The following is a 24966-nucleotide window of genomic DNA, read 5'->3' on the forward strand; positions in this document are numbered from 1 at the left end:
TGTCTCTGCAGGCTGCTCACAGCATTGATGGGTTGATGATCTGTGTCTACATAGTCTAAAATAGCAGTAATCCCAGATGAAATGTATGCTGCAGGCTTCCAGCACAAAGCACTGACATGCCATGATGGCAGCACAGGAACTGCAGAAATTTAGAGACAGGAGGTCAATAGATGAATTGATTCTTCTTACTAGAAGTGAGTAATTATTGTCAAGTTCACTGATTACTAACATAATCCTTTAAGTAATGGTCATAAGTAATGATCATGAACTAACGATGTCTTTTTAGGTGGTCCCTACCTCTTGAAGTTTCTTGCTTAAGACCAACTAGTCCAGTTAAGAGGCACAAGAGAAAAGGGGTTATGGGTGGTAACAGCATCAAGGAATTGGGGAGAGGGGAAAGGGTGATGGGAGAAGAGCAAGGATAATGCCAAAGAACCTAATGAAATCTGTGACAGTGCTCAGGCAGTGGCCACTGTATATAGACAAGGTAGCTGCCTGGTGAATGTGGAGCTGAACTTGCAACAAGTCTTGAAAGTGCCTCCCCACTCCCACCCCACCCCCATCCACTTGCTCTCCCTGGCCTGACAGTCATGCACAAATATTTTAATAACGATGCTTGCATCTAGAGATTAAAGGCCTTATATAAGTGCTGTAAAAAAAAAAAATCAAGCAAGCATTGTTTTTGGATGTAGATTAGATGAGGAGCTCAGAAGGGGAGATGTGGGCAATCCCTGTGATTAGTCCTGTGATCTTCATGAGTATCCTGCTTCCCTCTCCCATGTAGCCCTGCACACTGTGCTCATGTTCCCCAGCCTTGTTCTTTTCTACATCCGCTCTGCCTCCAAAATTCGTAAGAAGGCGTGTTCTTACTGTTTACTTATACTATCTCAAACATTGCTTATCATATTATTTTACTTCAGAGCATCCCAGAGTGACCACACAAATAAAAACTGTTTTTGAAATCTATATCTACATTGACATAGCTCTACAGATAGACTTGAATGTATGTACATATTAGTATATTTAGACATAGCTGCACCTGTGTAAGTTACACGTTTAAATGTTAAAAACATGTCAAAAATGTCTTCTCTTCCATACGTATAATATTGTTAGCTAAACAATATAATTCTTTCTAATCAAATAACCACTGTGAAATACCTGATTCACTTTACACCCGACAGCTGGGGCTGAAGCTTGTATTCCCAGCCAGAGTTGAACATAAGCACAATAGGAAAGGCAGAAACAGCTGCAAACTCTTGGGAGAAAACATTTGCAAAGCAACTTTGCCTTTAGGCTTCAGGGTAGGAAGGAAGTAAAATCATTTTTCTATTCCTTTTCATGTATGGCAGCTGTCTTTGGGAAAATTATGTCCCTTCTATATTGTAACAGAAACTTCATAGTATTATTAAAACACGGGTTGTAGAAACTTAGGCTTGGCCACAGATTCAGCACTTCAGTGCAGTCAAAACATTTACAGAACTTGGTAGGTTACTGCTTGGATAGATTAAGCTGGATGGTCCCCAAATTTTTGCTGCATTCCTGACTCCGCCTCCACATTATTTGCTGTAAACAAACTGGATTTCAGGGATGTTGATTCTTTGATCCTTTAAATGGTTTAGGTTTATTTACATAAAATTTTACTAAATGGAATTCTTTTAGGCAAGTGTCAGAGAAATAGATCCTCTCTCTGTGGGTCTCAGTAGCCCTGTGTTTTTTATGTCTTTGTTTTCTCTGCTCTTCGTGTCAGATACATGTTTTTATTCCCCCTACTGAAATTTTAGTTCCTCAGAGGCAGGTTCTGTGTCACTGCTTCCTTTGCTGCACTTACTTGCCTAGTAAAGCAAAGTTAGTACATTCTTGATACATATTTGATGAATTAAGAACCACCTGGTTTAAAAAAAAAAATCAAGGATATCAGTGCTTTTCATAAAATAAATATCTACTTATATACTTATTTTCATCTTTGGTGTTATGGATGCAAAGGTGTACTATGGCTTCTTTTATGAAAATGCTGGGAGACAAGAATAAAACATTTGTTACATTTTTAATAGAAATGTTAAAGCATTTCTACTATAATGAGACTGATGTATATAACATATCACTTGGGTTGTGAAATCTGTCACACAGTAGAATTTACTTAGCTATTAAAGCAATCTATCTAAAAATGGAATTTTATTAGAACTTCAGAATCTGGAAATAGGCCAGGAACCTTATGATGTGAAAAAGTGTCAGACCTAAAGCGACTGTAGAAAGCTTATTAATATGGAACTGGATTGGTGAGGTATTAGACAATTAAGAAAAAAAGAAAAGCAGAAAAAAAAGTGAAGCAAATCAACGTAGTGAACACAATAGGAATTCAATAGATGAATTCAGTCATCCTCCTTCAGATTTTTCTTGGAATTCTACAGAATAACATCAACGTAAACTAAAAACGCATATAAACACCACATAACAAACACATTTTACAAGGATAATAGATATGATCATATTTCAAATATGTTAGAGTGCTTGTCTGTGTGGGAGGAGACTGGGCATCTCTCCTTCACATTTTGAGGAGTTAAGGACAGCACTGAATGCTCTGAAGTGGGTAAATAAGAACACTGGGCTGGGGGTGGTGGGAGAAAAAGTATAGTTAATTGTGAAGCAATGGGAGGAGGGGAGACCAAGTGTGGGGTTATTTAGATAACAGGATCTACAATATATGATTCATTTTGAGGTGGGAAAGTTTTATTTACACGTTTCATGATTTTGAAAAAATTCCACCATGCCCACTAGTACAAGAAAAACATTTGATCAGTACCCAGACTGCTATAAAGACAGTAGTAACTTGTAAAAAATATATTTGTTAAAGAATACAGATAGAGAATGTACAGATGGGCAAGTCATAGGAAAGCATCATCATCCTCAATTCGTTTACTAAAAGTCATTGCCGGACTGGGCTGTTAATTATGTCAGATGATTATGAAATAAACATCTTTCTTTAAAAGAAATTTCTAGTCTTTGTGGAAAGTCAACATTTCCATATATACCATCGTCACTGTGCATTAACCAAGAATCTACTAATGAACTCATGTTGAAAGCACTACCAATAACTATTAAAGCAGTAAAACAGACCCAACATGAGAGCATTTTAATTTCTGCAAAGTGCTAGGGTTCTTGTATCTAGGAGACATGATAACTGCAAGTCTGAAATGTGAACTTTTATTGTATGGAAATACTGTTGCTATCCATTAGAGGCATTTCTTAACAAAATCCGGATCTTTTTTTCCCAGTGTCTGCACTTCTTTGTGTCTGACCCCATCATTTTGCAGAATCAGGAGAACTGGAGTTACAATGGGATTTTGATGATAACGTCCCTTCCTAACTCCTGCCAATATTTCTCAATGATGTGAATGTTTCTTCTCATGGAGACGCACGGTTCACACAATAGCTCTCTTTTGATCCGTAGCTTCCCTTGAAATAGGAAAACATCGCCTGGAAGTGCTTTAATTGTTTCATTTTATTTTCCAATCATGTGATAGAAATCATGAATGGAAAAAAGAAAAACCCAAACCATTCCAGGCAAGAAAATTAAAGCAACCACATTTAAACTGAAAGCTTTAAGAATTTAACAACAAAAAAAGGCCATACACTTCATAAAAAGTGGACCAGCTTCATTGTTTTGCTTTCAGTCTATGCCTCTAGCTTCCACTGTGATTTTCACTTACAGTATTTGCAAACACCTTACTGTAAAAAGAGAGGGAAATTAATTGCATAACACCGGATAAAACAGACACAGCCACTCTCAGAAAGTATGTACCTGCATGAATCGACCCTCTGACGTTCCAAGATTAGCGATGGTGAGGTCTCCTTTAATAAAGGTGGATATAGATGTTAAGAGGACTTGGTTGAACTGGCCCATGAATAAGTCAACGCGCTGCAAAGCTGTGGTAAACTCCGTTCGGTATTCATCACTGCGCACTTCACAGCCTGATGAATTTCTCAGAAGTGTCTGGAATAAAATATGGTCATAGAATTAATGTGAGTCCAGATGTGAGCTAGCTATTAAGAAACTTTTTGGTGTGTCTTTTTAGAGCTTGGAGGTAATGGCAAGGATAACAGACAGTTTGCAAATAGACAAATAGTCCCAGAGAGGCAGAAACAATTCTAGTGACCTAAATGATTCTAGTATCAGTAGGTACTGCTGTGTCTATATAGACTCTAAAACTAGGGGCAAATCTTTCCCTCACAGTTTGTATCATGGTTTGATATGTACGTACATAAAAATGGAACTTGGCTGGTGCTAGTAAAAGAAAAACAAAACTACGAATGTTTCAGGCCTGGACATAAAGGTAATGCTTCTAGCAGGCAAGTCCAATGAGATGAATATCAACTGGAATCATCATAACTGTCAGAATCACACTAGGACATTATATTTTAAAATGTGTTCCTTTGTGCATTTGTGCGCAGTGGGGTGGTGGGGACAATTCATGGGGAAGCAGCAGAGCACAGACTCCAGACCTAGGTGCCTGCATCAAACCCTGGTCCTTAATGGCTACTCGTTGTATGTAATTTCTATAACCTCTCTGTGTTTGTGAAATTCATGTTATCTCTGTTACAGTTCCTCCATTTGTAAAATGGAGAGAATTACAGAAATGTACTTACCTTACAGAGCTGTTGTAAAGATTAAATGAGCTAGTTTACAGAAATCTCTTATAATAGAACCCAGCACAGAGAACACAAGAGTATTTGTCCTCATTATGGCGAAAGGCTCAAAAAATGTAAAAGTTGTACATCAACTGCTTTGTTAACCAGCTAACTAAAAGGCAATTACCACCAAATCAAGTATTTATCTTTTAGCTTTAAGTGAAAGGATTTAAAGAATATTGTTCACTAATACATGACAATTTACGTACTATGGATCCCTCCCTTCACCTTGACACTTCAGTCTCCTGGTTTTCCTTCTACTACTTCTCAGATTGTAACATTTGTCTCCTTTGCAGGACCATCCATGCTTGCCTGTCAATGTTAGAGTTTCTCAAGGCTCCATCCTAGGGCTGCTCCTCTGCTCACTCTTCATACTCCCCACCCAGGATATCTCAGTTTTACTCTATTTAGTTGACACTCACATTTGTACCTCCAGGCTAACTTGCTCCTCTGAGCTGACTGTGCATTTATCAAACTGCCTATGAAATCTGAACTCAGATGTCTCAAAGACCTCAGGCTCAACATGACCAAGTAGAAACCACAATCTTCCCCCATGCCTGACCTTGTGATATAATGCACCCCAGCAAATGGCTCCACCATTTCTCCAGGTGCACAAGTCAGAAATCTAAGTGTCATCCCTCATTCCTCCCCATACACAGTCCATCACCAATTCCCATCAATTGCACTTTCTAAGTATCTCCTGGGTCTCTACAGTTTTCTCTGTCTCTACCATGGCAACCTTCATCCAAGGCACCTCCATCCTTTCCTGGACTATGACAATGGCTTCTTAACTGGACCTGCCCCGTCCAATCGCTTTCTAGGTCCATTCTCCACACTGCAGCCAAATTTTCTTTTTAAACCACAAATCTCATCATGTCACTCTGCTTAAAACACTGACCATTTCCCCATTGCTCTTTGGATCAAGGACAAAACTTTTAACATGCCCCATTGGATCCTGCATCATCTGGTTCCTGCTCAGATTCTCCAGACTCACCCTGCACCGTGTTCTTCCTTGCTCCCTATGTTCCAATGAGCTGGCCTTCTCTTAGTTCTCTAAATAGCCATGTGTCCTCCACGACAGGGCCTCTGCACATGCTGTTCCCTCTGCCTGGAAAGCTCCTTCCACCTCCATTCACCTTGTTAACTCCTATGCCTCCTTCAGATCTCAGCTTGTCATCAGTTCCTCAGAAGGCCTGCCCTGACCCCAATATCTAGGTCAAATGCTTCTATTATAGACTGTCATAATACCATTTACTATGTGAAATAGCACTCGTTATAGCTGCAACTACTATTCGCTTGTGTGATATAAGAGTGATGTGAGACTTCTCCCAAGTGGCTCCCTGTCTTTAGGGACCCTGCTTGTTTACCACTGTATTGCGAGTAGTAGATGAAATATCACACATAGTAGATGTTTAATAAATACTAATTGAATGAATGAACAAGTAAGTAAATCAATTATGGGTAGATGGGGAATGAGTGTGAAGATATGAACCAATATTACTAAAGCTATTTTTTTTTTTCAGGAATAGGGATAGTTTATGAGTTTATAAGGGACAAATGGAGTGACTGACCCCGACTGTCTTGACAAGATAATTGCAAATTGGTAACTTTGGGGCAGATAATGGGGGGCAAGAAGGTGTATAAAGAAGACAAAGTCTAACTTGAAGAAAGAGAGAAAAAGCTCAGTTTTACACATCTTTGTATGTAGCTACAAGTCCAGGAAAATGATTTGAAGATTAGAGATGTTCTATTATTGTCCTATTATATTTGTAATAATCAGAAAGTTGTTAGAGCATATTTCAAATCAACTTAGTGCTTAAGAACAAACTGAAATAAAAAATTTAGTTACCCTTATGTAAAATAACCTTACTCCTTAATGTCAAACTTCTGTCACATACAATGCAAAGTTCTTACATCTATTAACTTTTAGGGTTAAATATCACCTAACATCCTGTTTTATATAGCAACAACTACTTTTTTATTTTAAATGGTGATAAGTTAGCAAACAGAGAGTCTCAGAGATGCTAAACCTATGACTTTTAATAAGATGTTCTAGTTCTAGACATTTTTTGATATATTTGTGAGTGCTATTTTACTATTTAATTAGAAACTTTTCTTCACTAAAGTGCTATAGATTGCTCTGAGGAGTAGCAGATAAGTGAGATGTACTGTCAGTTCAATAGTTACCAATTAATTGGTAATTAAGTTTCCATTGGTGATCAATCATCCATTTTGCAGAGAGTGCTAGAACCAGGGAAGCTTCTTAAAGGAGCAGAGGACATTTTTAAACCAAAGGCCTTCTGAAGTATTCCGTCATAGAGGTGGCTGCTCTTCAGAGTCAGCTTCTGTGATTTTGTTCATTTCTTGTTCTCACTTTTTTCCTATGTCTAGGTGGCATTCTGGGAACTTTAAAGTCTCAGACTTGACTTGGGGTTTGGTGCTGGTGGAGTTATGATGGATTCATCAGGATATAAAACAATTGGCAAATTGTGGAGTAGAGTCTTAGGTTGTAAACTAGTAGCAGCCTACTATCAACAAGAGTCCAGGAATTGTCTCATTTATCTTTTATCCCCACTGTGTACACTGCCTAGCACACTGTAGGTATTTAACAACTGCCTGCTGAAAAATTAATGCATTTGCAAAGTAACGAGGGATAAAGCTCATTTGCCTACCCAGCTTGCTTTGTGGTCTGTCTTGCTGAATAGGGCGAGCTGGAGAACAGAGGTTAGATGCATCTCAGAGTGTCTGCAAACCTGCAGGACCTCACTGATCTTTTCTAAATGAAGGGAGAGAAACAGGACCAGAACTTTAGCTTCTATGTGTCTGTTTTCTCACATGTAAGGCTTAATAAGTGTAGAACTCTGCATCAGAGTTAATGCAATATTTATATTCCACACTTCAAGGCTTCTCCTTCAGGAAACAGTAAGGTCTCTAAATGGTACTTCCTCAAGGACTGAGAGGGATTCCCGTCCCCCACCTCCCCCCCACAAACAAATTCCAAAGTATAGAAACACTGCACAATGTTGGAATAGGATGTACAGAACTCCTTGATCTTAAAAAATTGTGCAATGGAGCCAAAAACCAAACATCATGTCAGGTTCAAGTGGCATTCAAATTTCAGAAGCCAGGGGACCCCAACTTTTTTCTTTTTCATGTTCTCCACAACTGAGATCTGCAGGAGAGAGGCACTAACTTAGAGGAAAATGTAACATTCCAGTGTTCACTGCAGGAGAGGGGGACTACTTGTCTCTTCCTGCTGAGAATCCTGATAAACTCGACGCCTGGGGTCAGGGTGGCAGGAACTGGCTTACAGAGCTGCGGGCTGTCGTTATGCTTGAATAGTAGACCTTTAACTATTAGAGGGAGCCTTGGTTTAAACTCTCAGCATTGCAAAGGTAAAGTATCGTGTAAATACTCCATCTGATTCACCATGTCCCTTACAGATAACGAGTGAATGTGTTTGTTGCTCATTTGTGCAGGAAAGATGGGGTGACTCCTCACCACTTTACACACAGTTCCTGGTGTGATGTTGGAGTGGGATTGCGTCCAGCTGGAAGAACAACTATAGACCCACTGCTGGGGGTCTCCTTGCCACTCGTGCTTCTCTTAAAGCCAAAGGTCTCGTGTTTTGGGGTAAAAGTGAACGTAGCTGGTGAAAAGCAGTTCTCTGGTACAACAGCTGCTTTGGGGCGCTGCAGAAGAGCCTACAGAGAAAGTTTTCCCCCAGCACCAGTTGAGGAGCCAGACTAATGCTCTCTCTTTGGTAACAAAGGGAGGAAGAAGGAAGGAAGGAAGGAAGGGAGGGAGGAAATCAATCTTTACCCTGCACCTACACTGTGCCAGGCACTGAGTTGGGCATTTTCACGTACAAGCAGACTCACAGCAGCCCTGTGAGGTTTTATCACATTGAGTTTCAGGAGGAGACGCAGGGCAGCCAAAGGTGGCGGCCACAGGTTCACACTGGAACAGGCATTCGAATTTAATTCTCTCTGACTCTCAAGCTCATGAATTGCTTTTGCTACTGTTTACTATTCTGGGCAAAGTTCAGAGAGTTGTACAATTACAAAAACGGAAAGGGCCTTAGAGACCATCTTACTCCAGTCCCTCACTTTATGTATGAGAAACTGAAAGTTAGGGAAGTTGTAACTCTGAGAGAGTTGGAATCACTTAACGAAAGTTATCATTTAACACGAAAATCCACAACGCTTCAAAGAAGGAAATGTACTGATAGATTTGCCCACCACTGATTCCTTTTCTGAGAGAAAGGTTGGAATTAATCATTATTTTCTGGGCCATGGCACAGAGATGACCACTAGCATTTTGGGCTGTTCTACTTAGCATGGCTCTCAAATTTACCTCTTTGTCACCTATTTTGGTTAACGAACATTACGGTGTTTCCATCCCGGTCACTTGAAATTTCAGCCATCACCCACTCCTCTTTCTCCAGCATCTCTCACATCCAAGCAGTTGCTAGGTCTCGCTCTACTCTGTCTGCAGTGTCTCTCCTGTGCAGCCCTCCAGCCACCCCTGCACGCCTGCCCCAGGATAGGTAGGTGTTCCTCACTGGCCTTCCTGTCTCCCATCTCATCTGCCTTGAAGCAGTTACTTCCTTCTTCAAAATTTTAATTGCTTCCCAAAGGCCTGCAGGAAAAGTCCAGTCTCCTTAGTGTGACATCCTAACCTGCCTCGATTAACATGCTTAGAATTTTTTCCACTAAGGCATTAAGATTTTCCATTAAGATGGTCAGGTGACCATCTAGGACACCATGGGAATCTCAGAGTGGCTATCCTGACACAAGACCCTTCCCAATTTTGGATTCTTGCATTTACTTTGGCAGCTGATGGCCCCCTCCCACTGGCCACTGACACCCACTCCCTGCTCAAGTAAACCTGAAGCCTGGCTCTCTCCTAAAGTCTCTCTTTACGACGTCTTTTGAATGACAGAAGTAATGTGTTTTGGGACTTCCCTGGTGGCGCAGTGGTTAAGAATCCGCCTGCCAATGAAGGGGACACGGTTCGATCCCTGGTCCGGGAAGATCCCACATGCCGCGGAGCAACTAAGCCCGTGCGCCACAGATACTGAGCCTGTGCTCTAGAGCCCGCGAGCCACAACTACTGAGCCCATGTGCCACAACCACTGAAGCCCGTGTGCCTAGAGCCTATGCTCCACAACAAGAGAAGCCACTGCAATGAGAAGCCCGTGCACCGCAACGAAGAGTAGCCCCCGCTCGCTGCAAGTAGAGAAAGCCCGTGCAGCAACTAAGACCCAACGCAGCTAAAAATAAATAAATAAATAAATAAAAGAAGTAATGTGGGGCTTCCCTGGTGGCGCAGTGGTTGAGAATCTGCCTGCCAATGCAGGGGACACGGGTTCGGGCCCTGGTCTGGGAAGATCCCACATGCCACGGAGCAACTAAGCCCGTGAGCCACTATTACTGATAAATAAATTAAAAAAAAAAAAAAAAAAAAAAAAAAAAAAAAAGAAGTAATGTGTTTTATTGGATGGGGGAGGGGAAATAGTGACAAAGAGTAAGAATAGTGGATAGTACAAGGGCACAGTAAGATACCATACAGCTCAAGATATTTGAGTCAAGAGGGAAAAAGAAATAAGAAATAAAATCATCCAGTACAATATGTTGTTTAGGCATATACACATGTGTAGCACAAGTAAAGGCAAGGGAAAGATGAACAAACAATTCACAATTGCCGTTTACCCACTTTTCTGGGGCAGGAGGGTAGGAATATGACTGGGTGGGACACATGGGGCCTTCAAAGGCACTGGTAATATTCTCGTCTTTAAGTTTCGTGGTAGAGAATCAGTATTTGTTTTATTTTTCATACACACTCACAACACATACATGTATACAGTACATTATTCTTTTTTATATATTACTATATCATTATAAAAATAAATTTTAAAAGAAAACAGTGAATAAATGGGAAGTAAGAAAGTGAAGAGAGCCTATTAAGTACTCTCTCCACCCCAACTTCTTTTTTTTTTTTTAACATCTTTATTGGAGTATAATTGCTTTACAATGGTGTATTAGTTTCTGCTTTATAACAAAGTGAATCAGTTATACATAAACATATGTCCCCATATCTCTTCCCTCTTGCATCTCCCTCCCTCCAACCCCTCTAGGTGGGCACAAAGCACCGAGCTGATCTCCCTGTGCTATGCGGCTGCTTCCCACTAGCTATTTTACGTTTGGCAGTGTATATATGTCCATGCCACTCTCTCACTTTGTCCCAGCTTACCCTTCCCCCTCCCCATATCCTCAAGTCCATTCTCTAGTAGGTCTGTGTCTTTATTCCCATCTTGCCCCTAGGTTCTTCATGACATTTTTTTTTAGATTCCATATATATGTGTTAGCATACAGTATTTGTTTTTCTCTTTCTGACCTACTTCACTCTGTATGACAGACTCTAGGTCCATCCACCTCACTACAAATAACTCAATTTCGTTTCTCTTTATGGTTGAGTAATATTCCATTGTATATGTGTGCCACATCTTCTTTATCCATTCATCTGTTGATGGACACTTAGGTTGCTTCCATGTCCTGGCTACTGTAAATAGAGCTGCAATGAACATTTAGGTACATGTCTCTTTTTGAATTATGGTTTTCTCAGGGTATAGGCCCAGTAGTGGGATTGCTGGGTCATATGGTAGTTCTATTTTTAGTTTTTTAAGGAACCTCCATACTGTTCTCCATAGTGGCTGTATCAATTTACATTCCCACCAACAGTGCAAGAGGGTTCCCTTTTCTCCACACCCTCTCCAGCATTTATTGTGTGTAGATTTTTTGATGATGGCCATTCTGACTGGTGTGAGGTGCTACCTCATTGTAGTTTTCATTTGCATTTCTCTAATGATTAATGATGTTGAGCATTCTTTCATGTGTTTGATGGCAATTTGTGTATCTTCTTTGGAGAAATGTTTATTTAAGTCTTCTGCCCATTTTTGGATTGGGTTGTTTGTTTTGCTATTGAGCTGCATGAGCTGCTTGTAAATTTTGGAGATTAATCCATTGTCAGTTGCTTCATTTGCAAATATTTTCTCCCATTCTGAGGGTTGTTTTTTTGTCTTGTTTATGGTTTCCTTTGCTGTGCAAAAGCTTTTAACTTTCATTAGGTCCCATTTGTTTACTTTTGTTTTTATTTCCATTTCTCTAGGAGGTGGGGCAAAACGGATCTTGCTGTGATTTATGTCATAGAGTGTTCTGCCTATGTTTTCCTCTAAGAGTTTGATAGTGTCTGGCCTTACATTTAGGTCTTTAATCCATTTTGAGTTTATTTTTGTGTATGGTGTTAGGGAGTGTTCTAATTTCATTCTTTTACATGTAGCTGTCCAGTTTTTCCCAGCACCACTTATTGAAGAGGCTGTCTTTTCTCCACTGTATATTCTTGCCTCCTTTATCAAAGATAAGGTGACCATATGTGCGTGGGTTTATCGCTGGGCTTTCTATCCTGTTCCATTGATCTATATTTCTGTTTTTGTGCCAGTACCATACTGTCTTTTTTTTTTTTTTTAATTTTTTTATTTCTGAGATATACATTTTAAAGTAATAACTAGGATTATTACTTATAACATTATACCAGAACATGTAAGATTTTTAGAAATTTCATGTAATGTCTGAAACATTTATATTAACATATTTCCATACATATTTCCATACACATACAAATATAAGATTTTTAGAAATTTCATCATACTGTCTTGATTACTGTAACTTTGTAGTATAGTCTGAAGTCAGGAGGCCTGATTCCTCCAGCTCCGTTTTTCTTTCTCAAGATTGCTTTGGCTATTCGGGGTCTTTTGTGTTTCCATACCAGTTGTGAAATTTTTTGATCTAGTTCTGTGAAAAATGCCAGTGGTAGTTTGACAGGGATTGCATTGACTCTGTAGATTGCTTTGGGTAGTATAGTCATTTTCACAATGTTTATTCTTCCAATCCAAGATCATGGTATATCTCTCCATCTATTTGTATCATCTTTAATTTCTTTCATCAGTGTCTTATAATTTTCTGCATACAGGTCTTTTGTCTCCTTAGGTAAGTTTATACCTAGATATTTTATTCTGTTTGTTGCAGTGGTAAATGGGAGTGTTTTCTTAATTTCACTTTCAGATTTTTCATTATTAGTGTGTAGGAATGCAAGAGTTTTCTGTGCATTAATTTTGTATCCTGCTACTTTACCAAATTCATTGATTAGCTCTAGTAGTTTTCTGGTAGCATCTTTAGGATTCTCTGTGTACAGTATCATGTCATCTGCAAACAGTGACAGCTTTACTTCTTCTTTTCCGATTTGGATTCCTTTTATTTCTTTTTCTCCTCTGATTGCTGTGGCTAACACTTCCAAAACTATGGTGAATAATAGTGGTGAGAGTGGGCAACCTTGTCTTGTTCCTGATCTTAGTGGAAATGGTTTCAGTTTTTCACCATTGAGGATGATGTTGGCTGTGGGTTTGTCATATATGGCCTTTATTATGTTGAGGAAAGTTCCCTCTATGCCTACTTTCTGGAGGGTTTTTATCATAAACAAGTGTTGAATTTTGTCGAAAGCTTTCTCTGCACCTATTGAGATGATCATATGGTTTTTCTCCTTCAATTTGTTAATATGGTGTATCACATTGCTTGATTTGCGTACACTGAAGAATCCTTGCAGTCCTGGGATAAACCCCACTTGATCATGGCATATGATCGTTTTAATGTGCTGTTGGATTCTGTTTGCTACTATTTTGTTGAGGATTTTTGCATCTATGTTTATCAGTGATATTGGCCTGTAGTTTTCTTTTTTTGTGAAATCTTTGTCTGGTTTTGGTATCAGGGTGACGGTGGTCTCATAGAATGAGTTTGGGACTGTTCCTCCCTCTACTATATTTTGGAAGAGTTTGAGAAGGATAGGTGTTAGCTCTTCCCTAAATGTTTGATAGAATTCCCCTGTGAAGCCAACTGGTCCCGGGCTTTTGTTTGTTGGAACATTTTTAATCACAGTTTCAATTTCAGTGCTTGTGATTGGTCTGCTCATATTTTCTATATCTTCCTGGTTCAGTCTCGGAAGGTTGTGCATTTCTAAGAATTTGTCCATTTCTTCCAGATTGTCTATTTTATTGGCATATAGTTGCTTGTAGTAATCTCTCATGATCGTTTGTATTTCTGCAGTGTCCGTTGTTACTTCTCCTTTTTCATTTCCAATTCTATTGATTTGAGTCTTCTCCCTTTTTTCTTGATGAGTCCGGCTAATGGTTTATCAATTTTGTTTATCTTTTCAAAGAACCAGCTTTTAGTTTTATTGATCTTTGCTATTGTTTCCTTCATTTCTTTTTCATTTATTTCTGATCTGATCTTTATGATTTCTTTCCTTCTGCTAACTTTGGGGTTCTTCTTTCTCTAATTGCTTTAGGTGTAAGGTTAGGTTGTTTATTTGAGATGTTTCTTGTTTCTTAAGGTAGGATTGTATGGCTATAAACTTCCCTCTTAGAACTGCTTTTGCTGCATCCCATAGGTTTTGGGGTCGTCGTGTTTTCACTGTCATTTGTTTCTAGGTATTTTTTGATTTCCTCTTTGATTTCTTCAGTGATCTCTTGGTTATTAAGTAGTGTACTGTTTAGCCTCCATGTGTTTGTATTTTTTACAGATTTTTTCCTGTAATTGATATCTAGTCTCATAGCGTTGTGGTCGGAAAAGATACTTGATACAATTTCAATTTTCTTAAATTTACCAAGGCTTGATTTGTGACCCAAGAGATGATCTATCCTGGAGAATGTTCCATGAGCACTTGAGAAGAACGTGTATTCTGTTGTTTTTGGATGGAATGTCCTATAAATATCAACTAAGTCCATCTTGTTTAATGTATCATTTAAAGCTTGTGTTTCCTTATTTATTTTCATTTTGGCTGATCTGTCCATTGGTGAAAGTGGGGTGTTAAAGTCCCCTACTATGATTGTGTTACTGTCGATTTCCCCATTTATGGCTGTTAGTATTTGCCTTGTGTATTGTGGTGCTCCTATGTTGGGTGCATAAATATTTACCATTGTTATATCTTCTTCTTGGATTGATCCCTTGATCATTATGTAGTGTCCTTCTTTGTCTCTTGTAATAGTCTGTTTTAAAGTCTATTTTGTCTGACATAAGAATTGCTACTCCAGCTTTCTTTCGATTTCCATTTGCATGGAATATCTTTTTCCCTCCTCTCACTTTCAGTCTGTATGTGTCCCTAGGTTTGAAGTGGGTCTCTTGTAGACAGCATATATACGGGTCTTGTTTTTGTATCCATTCAGCCAGTCTATGTCTTTTGGTTGGAGCATTTAATCCATTTACATTTAAGGTAATTATCGATAAGTATGTTCCTATTACCATCTTCTTAATTGTTTTGGGTTTATTATTGTAGGTCTTTTCCTTCTCTTGTGTTTCCTGCCTAGAGAAGTTCCTTTAGCATTTGTTGTAAAGCTGGTTTGGTGGTGCTGAATTCTCTTAGCTTTTGCTTGTCTGTAAAGGTTTTAATTTCTCCATCAAATCTGAATGAGATCCTTGCTGGGTAGAGTAATCTTGGTTGTAGGTTTTTCTCCTTCATCACTTTAAATATGTCCTGCTACTCCCTTCTGGCTTGCAGAGTTTCTGCTGAAAGATCAGCTGTTAACCTTATGGGGATTCCATTGTGTGTTATTTGTTTTTCCCTTGCTGCTTTTAATATTTTTTCTTTGTATTTAATTTTTGATAAGTTTGGTTAATATGTGTCTTGGCGTGTTTCTCCTTGGATGTATCCTGTATGGGACTCTCTGTGCTTCCTGGACTTGATTAACTATTTCCTTTCCCATATTAGGAAAGTTTTCAACTATAATCTCTTCAAATATTTTCTCAGTCCCTTTCTTTTTCTCTTCTTCTTCTGGGACCCCTATAATTCGAATGTTGTTGCGTTTAATGTTGTCCCAGAGGTCTCTGAGACTGTCCTCAATTCTTTTCATTTTTTTTTCTTTATTCTGCTCTGCAGTAGTTATTTCCACTATTTTATCTTCCAGGTCACTTATCCATTCTTCTGCCACAGTTTTTCTGCTATGTATCCCTTTAGAGAATTTTTAATTTCATTTATTGTGTTGTTCATCACTGTTTGTTTGTTATTTAATTCTTCTAGGTCCTTGTTAAACGTCTCTTGTATTTTCTCCATTCTATTTCCAAGATTTTGGATCATCTTTACTATCATTATTCTGAATTCTTTTTCAGGTAGACTACCTAGTTCCTCTTCATTTGTTAGGTTTGGCGCGTTTTTCCCTTGCTCCTTCATCTGCTCTGTGTTTCTCTGTCTCCTCATTTTGCTTATCTTACTGTGTTTGGGGTCTCCTTTTTGCAGGCTGCAGGTTCATAGTTCCCATTGTTTTTGGTGTCTGTCCCCAGTGGCTAAGGTTGGTTCAGTGGGTTGTGTAGGCTTCCTGGTGGAGGGGACTAGTGCCTGTGTTCTGGTGGATGAGGCTGGATCTTGTCTTTCTGGTGGGCAGGTCCACATCTGCTGGTGTGTTTTGGAGTGTCTGTGGCCTTATTATGATTTTAGGCAGCCTCTCTGCTAATGGATGGGGTTGTGTTCCTGTCTTGCTAGTTGTTTGGCATAGGGTGTCCAGCACTGTAGCTTGCTGGTCGTTGAGTGGAGCTGGGTCTTAGCATTGAGATGGAGATCTCTGGGAGAGCTTTCGCTGTTTGATATTACGTGGAGCTGGGAGGTCTCTTGTGGATCAGTGTCCTGAACTTGGCTCTCCCACCTCAGAGGCACAGCCCTGACGCCTGGCTGGAGCACCAAGAGCGTGTCATCCACACGGCTCAGAATAAAAGGGAGAAAAATAAGAAAGAAAGAAAGTAGAAGATAAAATAAAATAAAATAAAATAAAATAATTAAAATAAAAAATAAAAAATAATTATTAAAAAAATTTTTTTTAAGTAATAAAAAAAAAAAGGAAAGAAAGAGCGCAACCAAACCAACAAAGAAATCCACCAATGATAACAAGTGCTAAAAACTATAGTAAAAAATCAAAACAAAAAAAGCAACGGACAGACAGAACCCTAGGACAAATGGTAAAAGCAAATCTATACAGACCAAATCACACACAGAAGCATACACATATACACTCACAAAAAGAGAAAAAGGGAAAGAAAAAATATATATATCATTGCTCCCAAAGTCCACTTCCTCAATTTGGGATGATTCGTTGTCTATTCAGGTATTCCACAGATACAGGGTACGTCAAGTTGATTGTGCAGATTTAATCCACTGCTCTTGAGGCTGCTGGGAGAGATTTCCCTTTCTCTTCTTTTTTTGCACAGCTCCTGGAGTTCAGCTTTGGATTTGGCCATGCCTCTGAGTGTAGGTCACCTGAGGGCGTCTGTCCTTCGCTCAGACAGGACGGGGTTAAAGAAGCAGCTGATTCGGGGTCTCTGGCTCATTCAGGCCGGGGGGAGGGAGGGGTACTGAATGCAGGGTGAGCCTGTGGCCACAGAGGCCAGCATGACATTGCACCAGCCTGAGGCCGCTGTGTTTTCTCCCGGGGAAGTTGTTCCTGGATCACGGGACCCTGGCAGTGGCAGGCTGCACAGGCTCCCAGGAGGGGAGGTGTGGAGAGTGACCTGTACTTGCACACAGGCTTCTTGGTGGCAGCAGCAGCCGCCTTAGCGTCTCATGCCCGTCTCTGGGGTCCGCGCTGATAGCCACGGCTCGCGCCCGCCTCTGGAGCTCCTTTACGCGGTGCTCTGAATCCCCTCTCCTTGCGCACTAGGTAACAAAGAGGCAAGACAAAGTCTCTTGCCTCTTCAGCAGCTCCAGACTTCTTCCCGGACTCCCTCCCGGCTAGCCATGGCACATTAGTCCCCTTCAGGCTGTGTTCACGCAGCGAACCCCAGTCCTCTCCCTGGGATCCGACCTCCGAAGCCCAAAGCCCAAGCCTCAGCTCCCAGCCCCCGCCCACCCCAGCGGGTGAGCAGACAAGCCTCTTGGGCTGGTGAGTGCTGGTCGGCACCGATCCTCTGAGCGGGAATCTCTCTGCTTTGCCCTCCGCACCCCTGTTGCTGTGCTCTCCTCCGTGGCTCCAAAGCTTCCCCCCTCTGCCACTCGCAGTCTCTACCCGCGAAGGGGCTTCCTAGTGTGTGGAAACCTTTCCTCCTTCACCGTTCCCTCCCAGTGGTGCAGGTCCCATCGCTATTCTTTTGTCTCTGTTTTTTCTTTTTTCTTTTACCCTACCCAGTTATGTGGGGAGTTTCTTGCCTTTTGGGAGGTCTGAGGTCTTCTGCCAGCGTTCAGTAGGTGTTGTATAGAAGCAGTTCCACATGTAGATGTATTTTTGATGTATTTGTGGGGAGGAAGGTGATCTCCACGTCTTACTCTTCCGCCATCTTGAAGCTGGAGTCCACCCCAACTTCTTGATGTCCTAAGCAGGTCTGAAACATTCTCATGGCTTTTCTCAGCTCACAGGAGCTCACAGTAATGATGTTAAATAACATCTGCATGGTGGATTATGGTTTTCAAAGTACACTATCTCATCTGATCCTCTCAACAAGTCTGTGAGTTGGGTTTGTTATGATTACCATATTTCTGCAGGTGAGGAAATTGAGGTTCAGAGAGTTGTCAGTAAGTATCAGAGCTTGAATCCAAGGTGTTGATTTCAAACCGTGTATTCCTTATACTGCATTGTGCTACTTACTTATAGGCTCCTACAGTATTTCTGAGGCAAACGCACCCTCTAGGGATAGTCTAAGGACCAGGGAGGGAAGAAAAACTAGCATGCCTACCCGATAAGACTGGTTCTACCCCAGCTAGGATTTGATGAGTCCCAAGAACTCAGGCAAATCACGTGATCTCTCTGGGTCTGAGTTTTACTTTACTTATTTAACGAACATTTGTTCATAGTGTGTACAACGTGTCAGACATGGTTCTAAGCACTTTCCAAATATTCACTCACTGAATCCTCTTAACAATCCTAGGAGGAAACTGAGGCACTGAAAGGTCACATGACCAGCAGTGGCAGGACAAGACTGCTGAGTTGATGACCTAGGTCATCTGGCCCTAGGGTCTTCACTACTACACTAGGCTACCTACTTCTTGTCTGTAAAGGGAGAGGTTGAGAGAATTGATTTCAAAGTTCTCTTCCAGCTCTACCATGCTGTGGGTCCATGGGTGACTTTCCAAAGTTCCCCCTGGGCTTGGAATCACCAGACTGCCACCAGCCCACTGTTGGAACAAATGATTGCTCACGATGTTTAAGATGCCATGAGTGATCACTGTCTCCCAACCACCAGAGGCTGCTTCAAAACACAGATTCTGGATACATCTGCCTATTCTATAAGAAGTTTTGAAAAGCATTTAGCTTTTCACTGTTTATCCTCTTCTAAAATAATTATGCGACATCAACTCTGACAACCAATGGTAAACATTCTGTTCTGTTTTTCTTTAAACTTGTTAAAGACTTGCTTCCTTAACCTAAAAGCTTATATACTGTCATAGGGCTAAATAATAGGAATTACTCTACAATTCATAAGCCTTGAAACAATAGTTTAGTTTTTCTTCACCTTTTCCCAAGCACTGGACATATTTTTTTAACCTGACTCAGATGTATACTTTTTTTTTTTATGAAAAGAAAACTGAAGTGCTATATACCTCAATGTATCTGATTCAAAATGTTTCCCCTAATTAAAATTATGATGCATGCAGTGAATATGCAATTACATTTAATTCAGTATAATTAAGGATGTGATATATTTAAAATAGTGATTCTTCTAATTGATCTATAGGACAAATTTAGCTCATCTATAGATAATTTAAATCAGTCTTGCAGATAGACTTTTTAAAATGTACTATCTTGTGAGATCTTTGACAGTTCACTCATACCAGCTCTCTCCCCTCCTTGCCCATGACTAAATTAACAGAAGCAATTTAATATTACCTTTATTCATAATTATACTTTGTACAAATTCTTTGGACATGTAATAATGGTTTTCAGGGGGATACGTATTTCAAAATAGAAAGTCCCTCTTTGCCTAAGGCTTTATATATAGTTGGCTAAAAACTCAACTGCTTTAATTTCAGGAACTCCACTTTGCTTATTTCCCTAAATTTCATTCATGTGCTCTCTTCTTTTTGTTATATGGGACTCGGAGGCAGGTGGTGTGGAACTGACCGCAGGCAGAGACACAAAGCTTTGAACTTAGGGGTCTGCTTATGCTTCGTTCAACTTCTCTCAGTCTGTACTCAGATGTCTAAGATATTTACACTGAAGCCTGAATTCTTTGTAAAATGCAGAAGCTCTCTGGCAGAGCAGGCCCTTCCCTTTGGGGTCTTTAATGCAAGGCCAGACTATTAGGATGTTGTGGTCAAACCCTAAGAATGTGACTACATTGTTTTGTGCTATGAAGAGGATGCCTGATGTTGGCCTCAGTCATGATTTAAAAGAAAGACGCTTCCTCAGTATTTTTGCTGCCATGAACTCCCCTTGATGAAGTGATCTCGCCTCATGGCTTCAACAGCCTGAAACCTCAGTTGGAGTTCTAGCAGAGGAGCAAAACGGGGGATCAGTTAAAGAAAGGTTGATTGTCTCTAGGAAGGAAAAAAGGGCATCCTCTCGGGCTGTGTGTAGAGCCTCAGACAGTCATGAACGTAGCATAACCAGGCATCTGGCCAGCCAGCTGCTGGCTCAACACTGGCGATTCACGAGGTGATGTATGCTGCCTCGTGGTGATGACCTAACTTCACACACCCAAGCGCATTCTCTGTTCTGAGGACCAGCTCAGTCTCTGCAATTGCCTTCAGGCCAAGTTTGAATGTACCATTGATGACATTGAAACTCATCGTTTTTCTTTCCAAACTGACTCCCTTTCTAGCTTCCTGTTTTCCTTTTTTTTTAAAATTGGAGTATAGTTGCTTTACACTGCTGTGTCAGTTTCTGCTGTACAGCATCTAGCTTCCTATTTCTATATGGCATCAATAGCCACCCTCTCCCTAAACCTAAGGTCTCAGCCATCTTTAACTCTTCTTCTTTTCCTTTATTGTTTATATCCACTTACCAACTCAAAAATTTTTCTACTGAATTAAAGGAAATCTCATACTTAGCCTCCTACAGTCTGATTTCCTTGATTCCATAATCTCCTTCCTCAAGTCCACTTCTTAGTTATGTCCATTGGTAATCTCACAAGCTTAGTGGAGAAGAGCATGCGTTCAGGGATGACCCTGCCCTTATTGTCTGTGTGAACTTAGAGAGGATACTTAGATCTCCAAGCCTCAGTTCTTCACTTGTAAAACGGAAAAACACACACATATCTAATGGAATTGTTTCCAGGTTCAAATGAAATGAATCCAGTGCCAGCAGTATATTAAATGGTCACTTCCTTCCTTCATTTAGTCATTCAAAAATATTTACTAAGCCTGTAGTAGGGTGAATAGAGTTCCCCCGCAAAGTCATATATCCACCTGGAACCTCAAAACGTGACCTTATTTGGAAATAGGCTCTTTCCAAGTAATTAGTTAAGAATCTTGAGATGAAATTGTCCTGGATTTAGTGTGAGCCCTAAGTCCAATGTCTGGTGTCTTCCCAAGAAAAGGAGAGGACACAGAGAAATACACAGGGAAGATGGCCATGTGAAGATGAAGGCAGAGATTGCAGTTATGCTGCTACAACCTAAGGAATGCCTTGAACCACCAGAACTGTAAGAGGCAAGGAAGGATTCTTCCCTAGAACTTTTAGAGGGAGCACGGCCTTGACGGACATCTTAATTTCGAACTTTTGGCCTCCAGGACTACGTGAGAAGAAATTTCTGTTGTTTTAAGCCACCAAGTTTGTGGTCATTTGTTGTGGCAGCTCTAGGAAAGTAATACCATACCACAATACTGTTCTGGATAACTGGAAGAATACAGAAGCATACAAAAAAGGCCTAAGTCTATGCCCTTGTGCTTAATAACTTAAATAGTTATTGTTATTATTATTTTTGTTGGTTGGTCTAATGAGTCTTCATAATACCTAGAAGGACAAAGTCCAAAATTCTTATTTAGATTAAGAAAATAATCTAAAATGGAAACACTCACACCCATTTAATAGAATTATTTATAGATAGTTAAGGTCAGACTTGTTATCTGTCCACTATTATTTTTCATCATTCTCTAAAGCAGGGATTGGCACCCTTTTTTTGTAAAGGGCTAGGGAGCAAAAATCCTAGCTTTTGAGTGCCGTTGGGTCCCTGTAGCATATTTTAGTTTAGTCTGTGTGTTTTTTAAACCTTTTAAAAATGTAAAAACCATTCTTAACTTGCTGGGTGTACAAAAATATGTCATAATTTGCCAACCCTAGCAAATGCTTCTACCTGTAGTCCAGACTGTTCCCTCAATATCCCGTGAAGGCACTGCGCACACAGGGAGACAAGAGGTAGACACACGAAATAGCTAATAATGCAAAGTACAGTATAAAGAACACTGTTGGTAGATAAGTTCTGAAAACACTGGTACAGGTAGTATATGCTATAAGATTAGATAAGGATGAGATCAGAGTGGGCTTAAACAGCTGGGGAAGGCTCATGGCAGAGGCTAAAGTTGAGCCTGGTCTTGATAGAAGGAAAGAGAGCAAAACTTGGAGCAGAATATATTTTATGTGTATGTGTGTATGGACTTACATACACACGTGTACAAATGCATTTATAAATAAGTGAAATATATATATCCATTCTCCTCATGAGATATCCTTAGGATTCAAATTCTCAGAATTCTACAATGATAGGGGCTTTGGAATTCCGAATGTTAAAACGTTTGCTTCTTTATCATCATTTCCTAAGGTGAATCAGATCTAAAACAGACCAAGTCCATGTGGTTTTGGTTAGCAGCCTTCACATTGCCCTTCAATCACATTCAGGAGTGACAGAGTGATTCATAGAGAAAGTTGTTCTCAGTGAGGCAGATTTTAATGCTGAGTGTACAGAGGTTTTCTGCTTTTCTTTATTCAGTTAACAGAAAAAATTTAATGTACTTACTCATAGAAATGTAAGAGATACTCAAAAGACAGAACACCAGTTACCCTGCACTAATCAATAAAACAGAAGCAGTTCCTCCTGTAGAGTGTAAGAGCCATGGTCTATTTATGTGTCTAACAGTGTCACACTCAGTAGAAAGAGGCTGATGAATGTCTTAGTGGAAGGCCAGGAGAGGTGAAAGATGGATGAAACCAGAGTCCTTCAGTTGTGCCCCAATATGTTGTTTAAACCCATGACTGTATTCTAGCCTGCCATCACTGTCATCACCTCTTATCCCCTCTTTCCATCTTATCATTGTGCAGTGAGACTCTTCACTCCTCTTCTCCACTTGTTCTTGCCCAGAACTGTTTATCAGGAACCTCAATCTGTGGGCCACCCTTCTCACTGGCCAAGGTCCCTGAGACCCTTACCAAACTCTCTTCTAATCTTACTGCAGCTACATCAAGGCCAAGCTCAAGAAAGTTTCTCTCTGTACCAAGCATGTACTTAGTGCCTATGAAGTGGTGCCACTGTGGAGTCTGATTCTGTGGCCACAGTAAGGGTGGTATTGAAAAAGACTTTCAGGCTCAACTTCTTTTCCTTAGCCCATACATTTCAACTTGAAATCATAGACTGGTAGTCAGTAGTGAAAATCTATGGATTCCAAAAGCAAACATCATGGGAGGGCGCTTCTACTGGTACCACTGCTTGAGCAATGACCACCAGAAGGCATTGCCTAATGTCCCTCAGACAGACCGTGTCACCCACTCTAAGGGGAAGCTCTGTTGAAAGGCTTGAGAAAGCCTTAAGAAGCACAGAGGTTACTCTGTCTTTCTCTTTTTAATGGCTTTAATTGTGTTTTCCCAATTTTGATTAAGTACTAAGCTCTGGAATTTCTGTCTATTCACTGTCCTTATCTTCATCTTTTCTTCTCCTTTCATTTTTCTCCTTTTGTTCTTTGATTCATCTTCATCCCAAACTGGTGGATGGAGGAGAGTGTGTGTAAGTATGAACGTGTGTGTGTGTGTGTGTGTGTAAGGAAGGGGGCATAGGTTATGGTGAATAGAACTTTCCAGAATTTCTTCAGTGCTCTTTAACTCTTGGAAAGTCCCCAATTCTATAAATTAGTTTTCAGGGATCTGGGGGAGAGAAAGAAAAACTGTTTTATCTAAGATTATTTTTACTAATCAGCATTTTATTATATTATTTGAAATATGAGGCTTTGTCATAACTAATTGCTCTTTTGATAAATATATATTTTGTTCAAGCTATTTTGTTAGGTACCAGAGGTATGGAGATAAAAGCTATAGGCCATATCTTCAAGGGGCTAATGAAGGACCAGTGAACATATTATCAATACTATGAAGTATGGTAAAAGATATGGTAGAAATAAACAGAGTTTACTAACTGGAGTACACAGGAAAGGCAGCTTATCCAGAATGAGAAGTTAGGGGAAAGCTAGAGAGGAGTTTCTGGGGAAGGAAATGCCTTAATGGGTTGCAAAAAAATAGGGAGAAAATGTTAACCTGACAAAATGAGTGTTAAAGGGAATTTGAGGTAGGTGAAATAATATGTGTTAAGGCAGCATTGTGAGAGAGACCAATGGATTCTGGGAACTGCAAGTATGATAGGTTGACACATATCCAATAAGGGGTTAATGTCCAAAATATACAAGGAGCTCATACAACTCAATAGCAAAACAAAACACAATTAAAAGATAGGCAAGGAACCTGAATAGACATTTTTCAAAAAAAGACACAAATGGCCAACAGGAACATGAAAAATTGCTCAACATCATTAATCATCAGGGAAATGCAAATTAAAACCACAATGAGATATCACCTCATACACATTAGGATGGCTATTATCAAAAAGACAAGAGATAGCAAATACTTGTTAGAATGTGAAGAAAAGGGAACCCTTGTACACCTTTGGTGGGAATGTAAACTGGTACTGCCAGTAAACACTATGAAGGTTCCTCAAGAAATTAAAAATAGAACTACCGTATGAGCCAGCAATCCCACTTCTGAGTATCTATCCAAAGGAAACAATACCATTATCTCAAAGAGATACTTGTACTTCCGTGTTCATTGCAGAACTATTCACAAAAGCCAAGACACGGAAAAAAACCTGAATGTCCATCAATGGATGAATAGATCAAGAAGATGTGGTATATATGCATATATATACAATGGAATATTATTCAGTCTTAAAAAAGAAGGAAATCCTGTCATTTGTGACAATGTGGATGAACCTGGAGGGTACTATGCTAAGTGGAATAAGCCAAAGAAAAACAAATGCTGTGTGATAGCAATTATAT

General features: G+C 40.0%; 1 protein-coding gene across 2 annotated transcripts in view; it reads right to left on the reverse strand.

The window, feature by feature from the left end:
• MET (MET proto-oncogene, receptor tyrosine kinase) overlaps nt 1-24966 on the reverse strand; it is a 127753-nt gene that overhangs the window by 54502 nt on the left and 48285 nt on the right. For both annotated transcript variants that reach the window (XM_036862899.1, XM_036862900.1), the window contains exon 3: nt 3800-3991. In XM_036862899.1, coding sequence (XP_036718794.1) covers nt 3800-3991 — 192 coding nt within the window. The remainder of the gene's footprint in view (nt 1-3799; nt 3992-24966) is intronic.

Source organism: Balaenoptera musculus, chromosome 9 (assembly GCF_009873245.2).
Source record: "Balaenoptera musculus isolate JJ_BM4_2016_0621 chromosome 9, mBalMus1.pri.v3, whole genome shotgun sequence".
Taxonomy (NCBI): domain Eukaryota; kingdom Metazoa; phylum Chordata; class Mammalia; order Artiodactyla; family Balaenopteridae; genus Balaenoptera; species Balaenoptera musculus.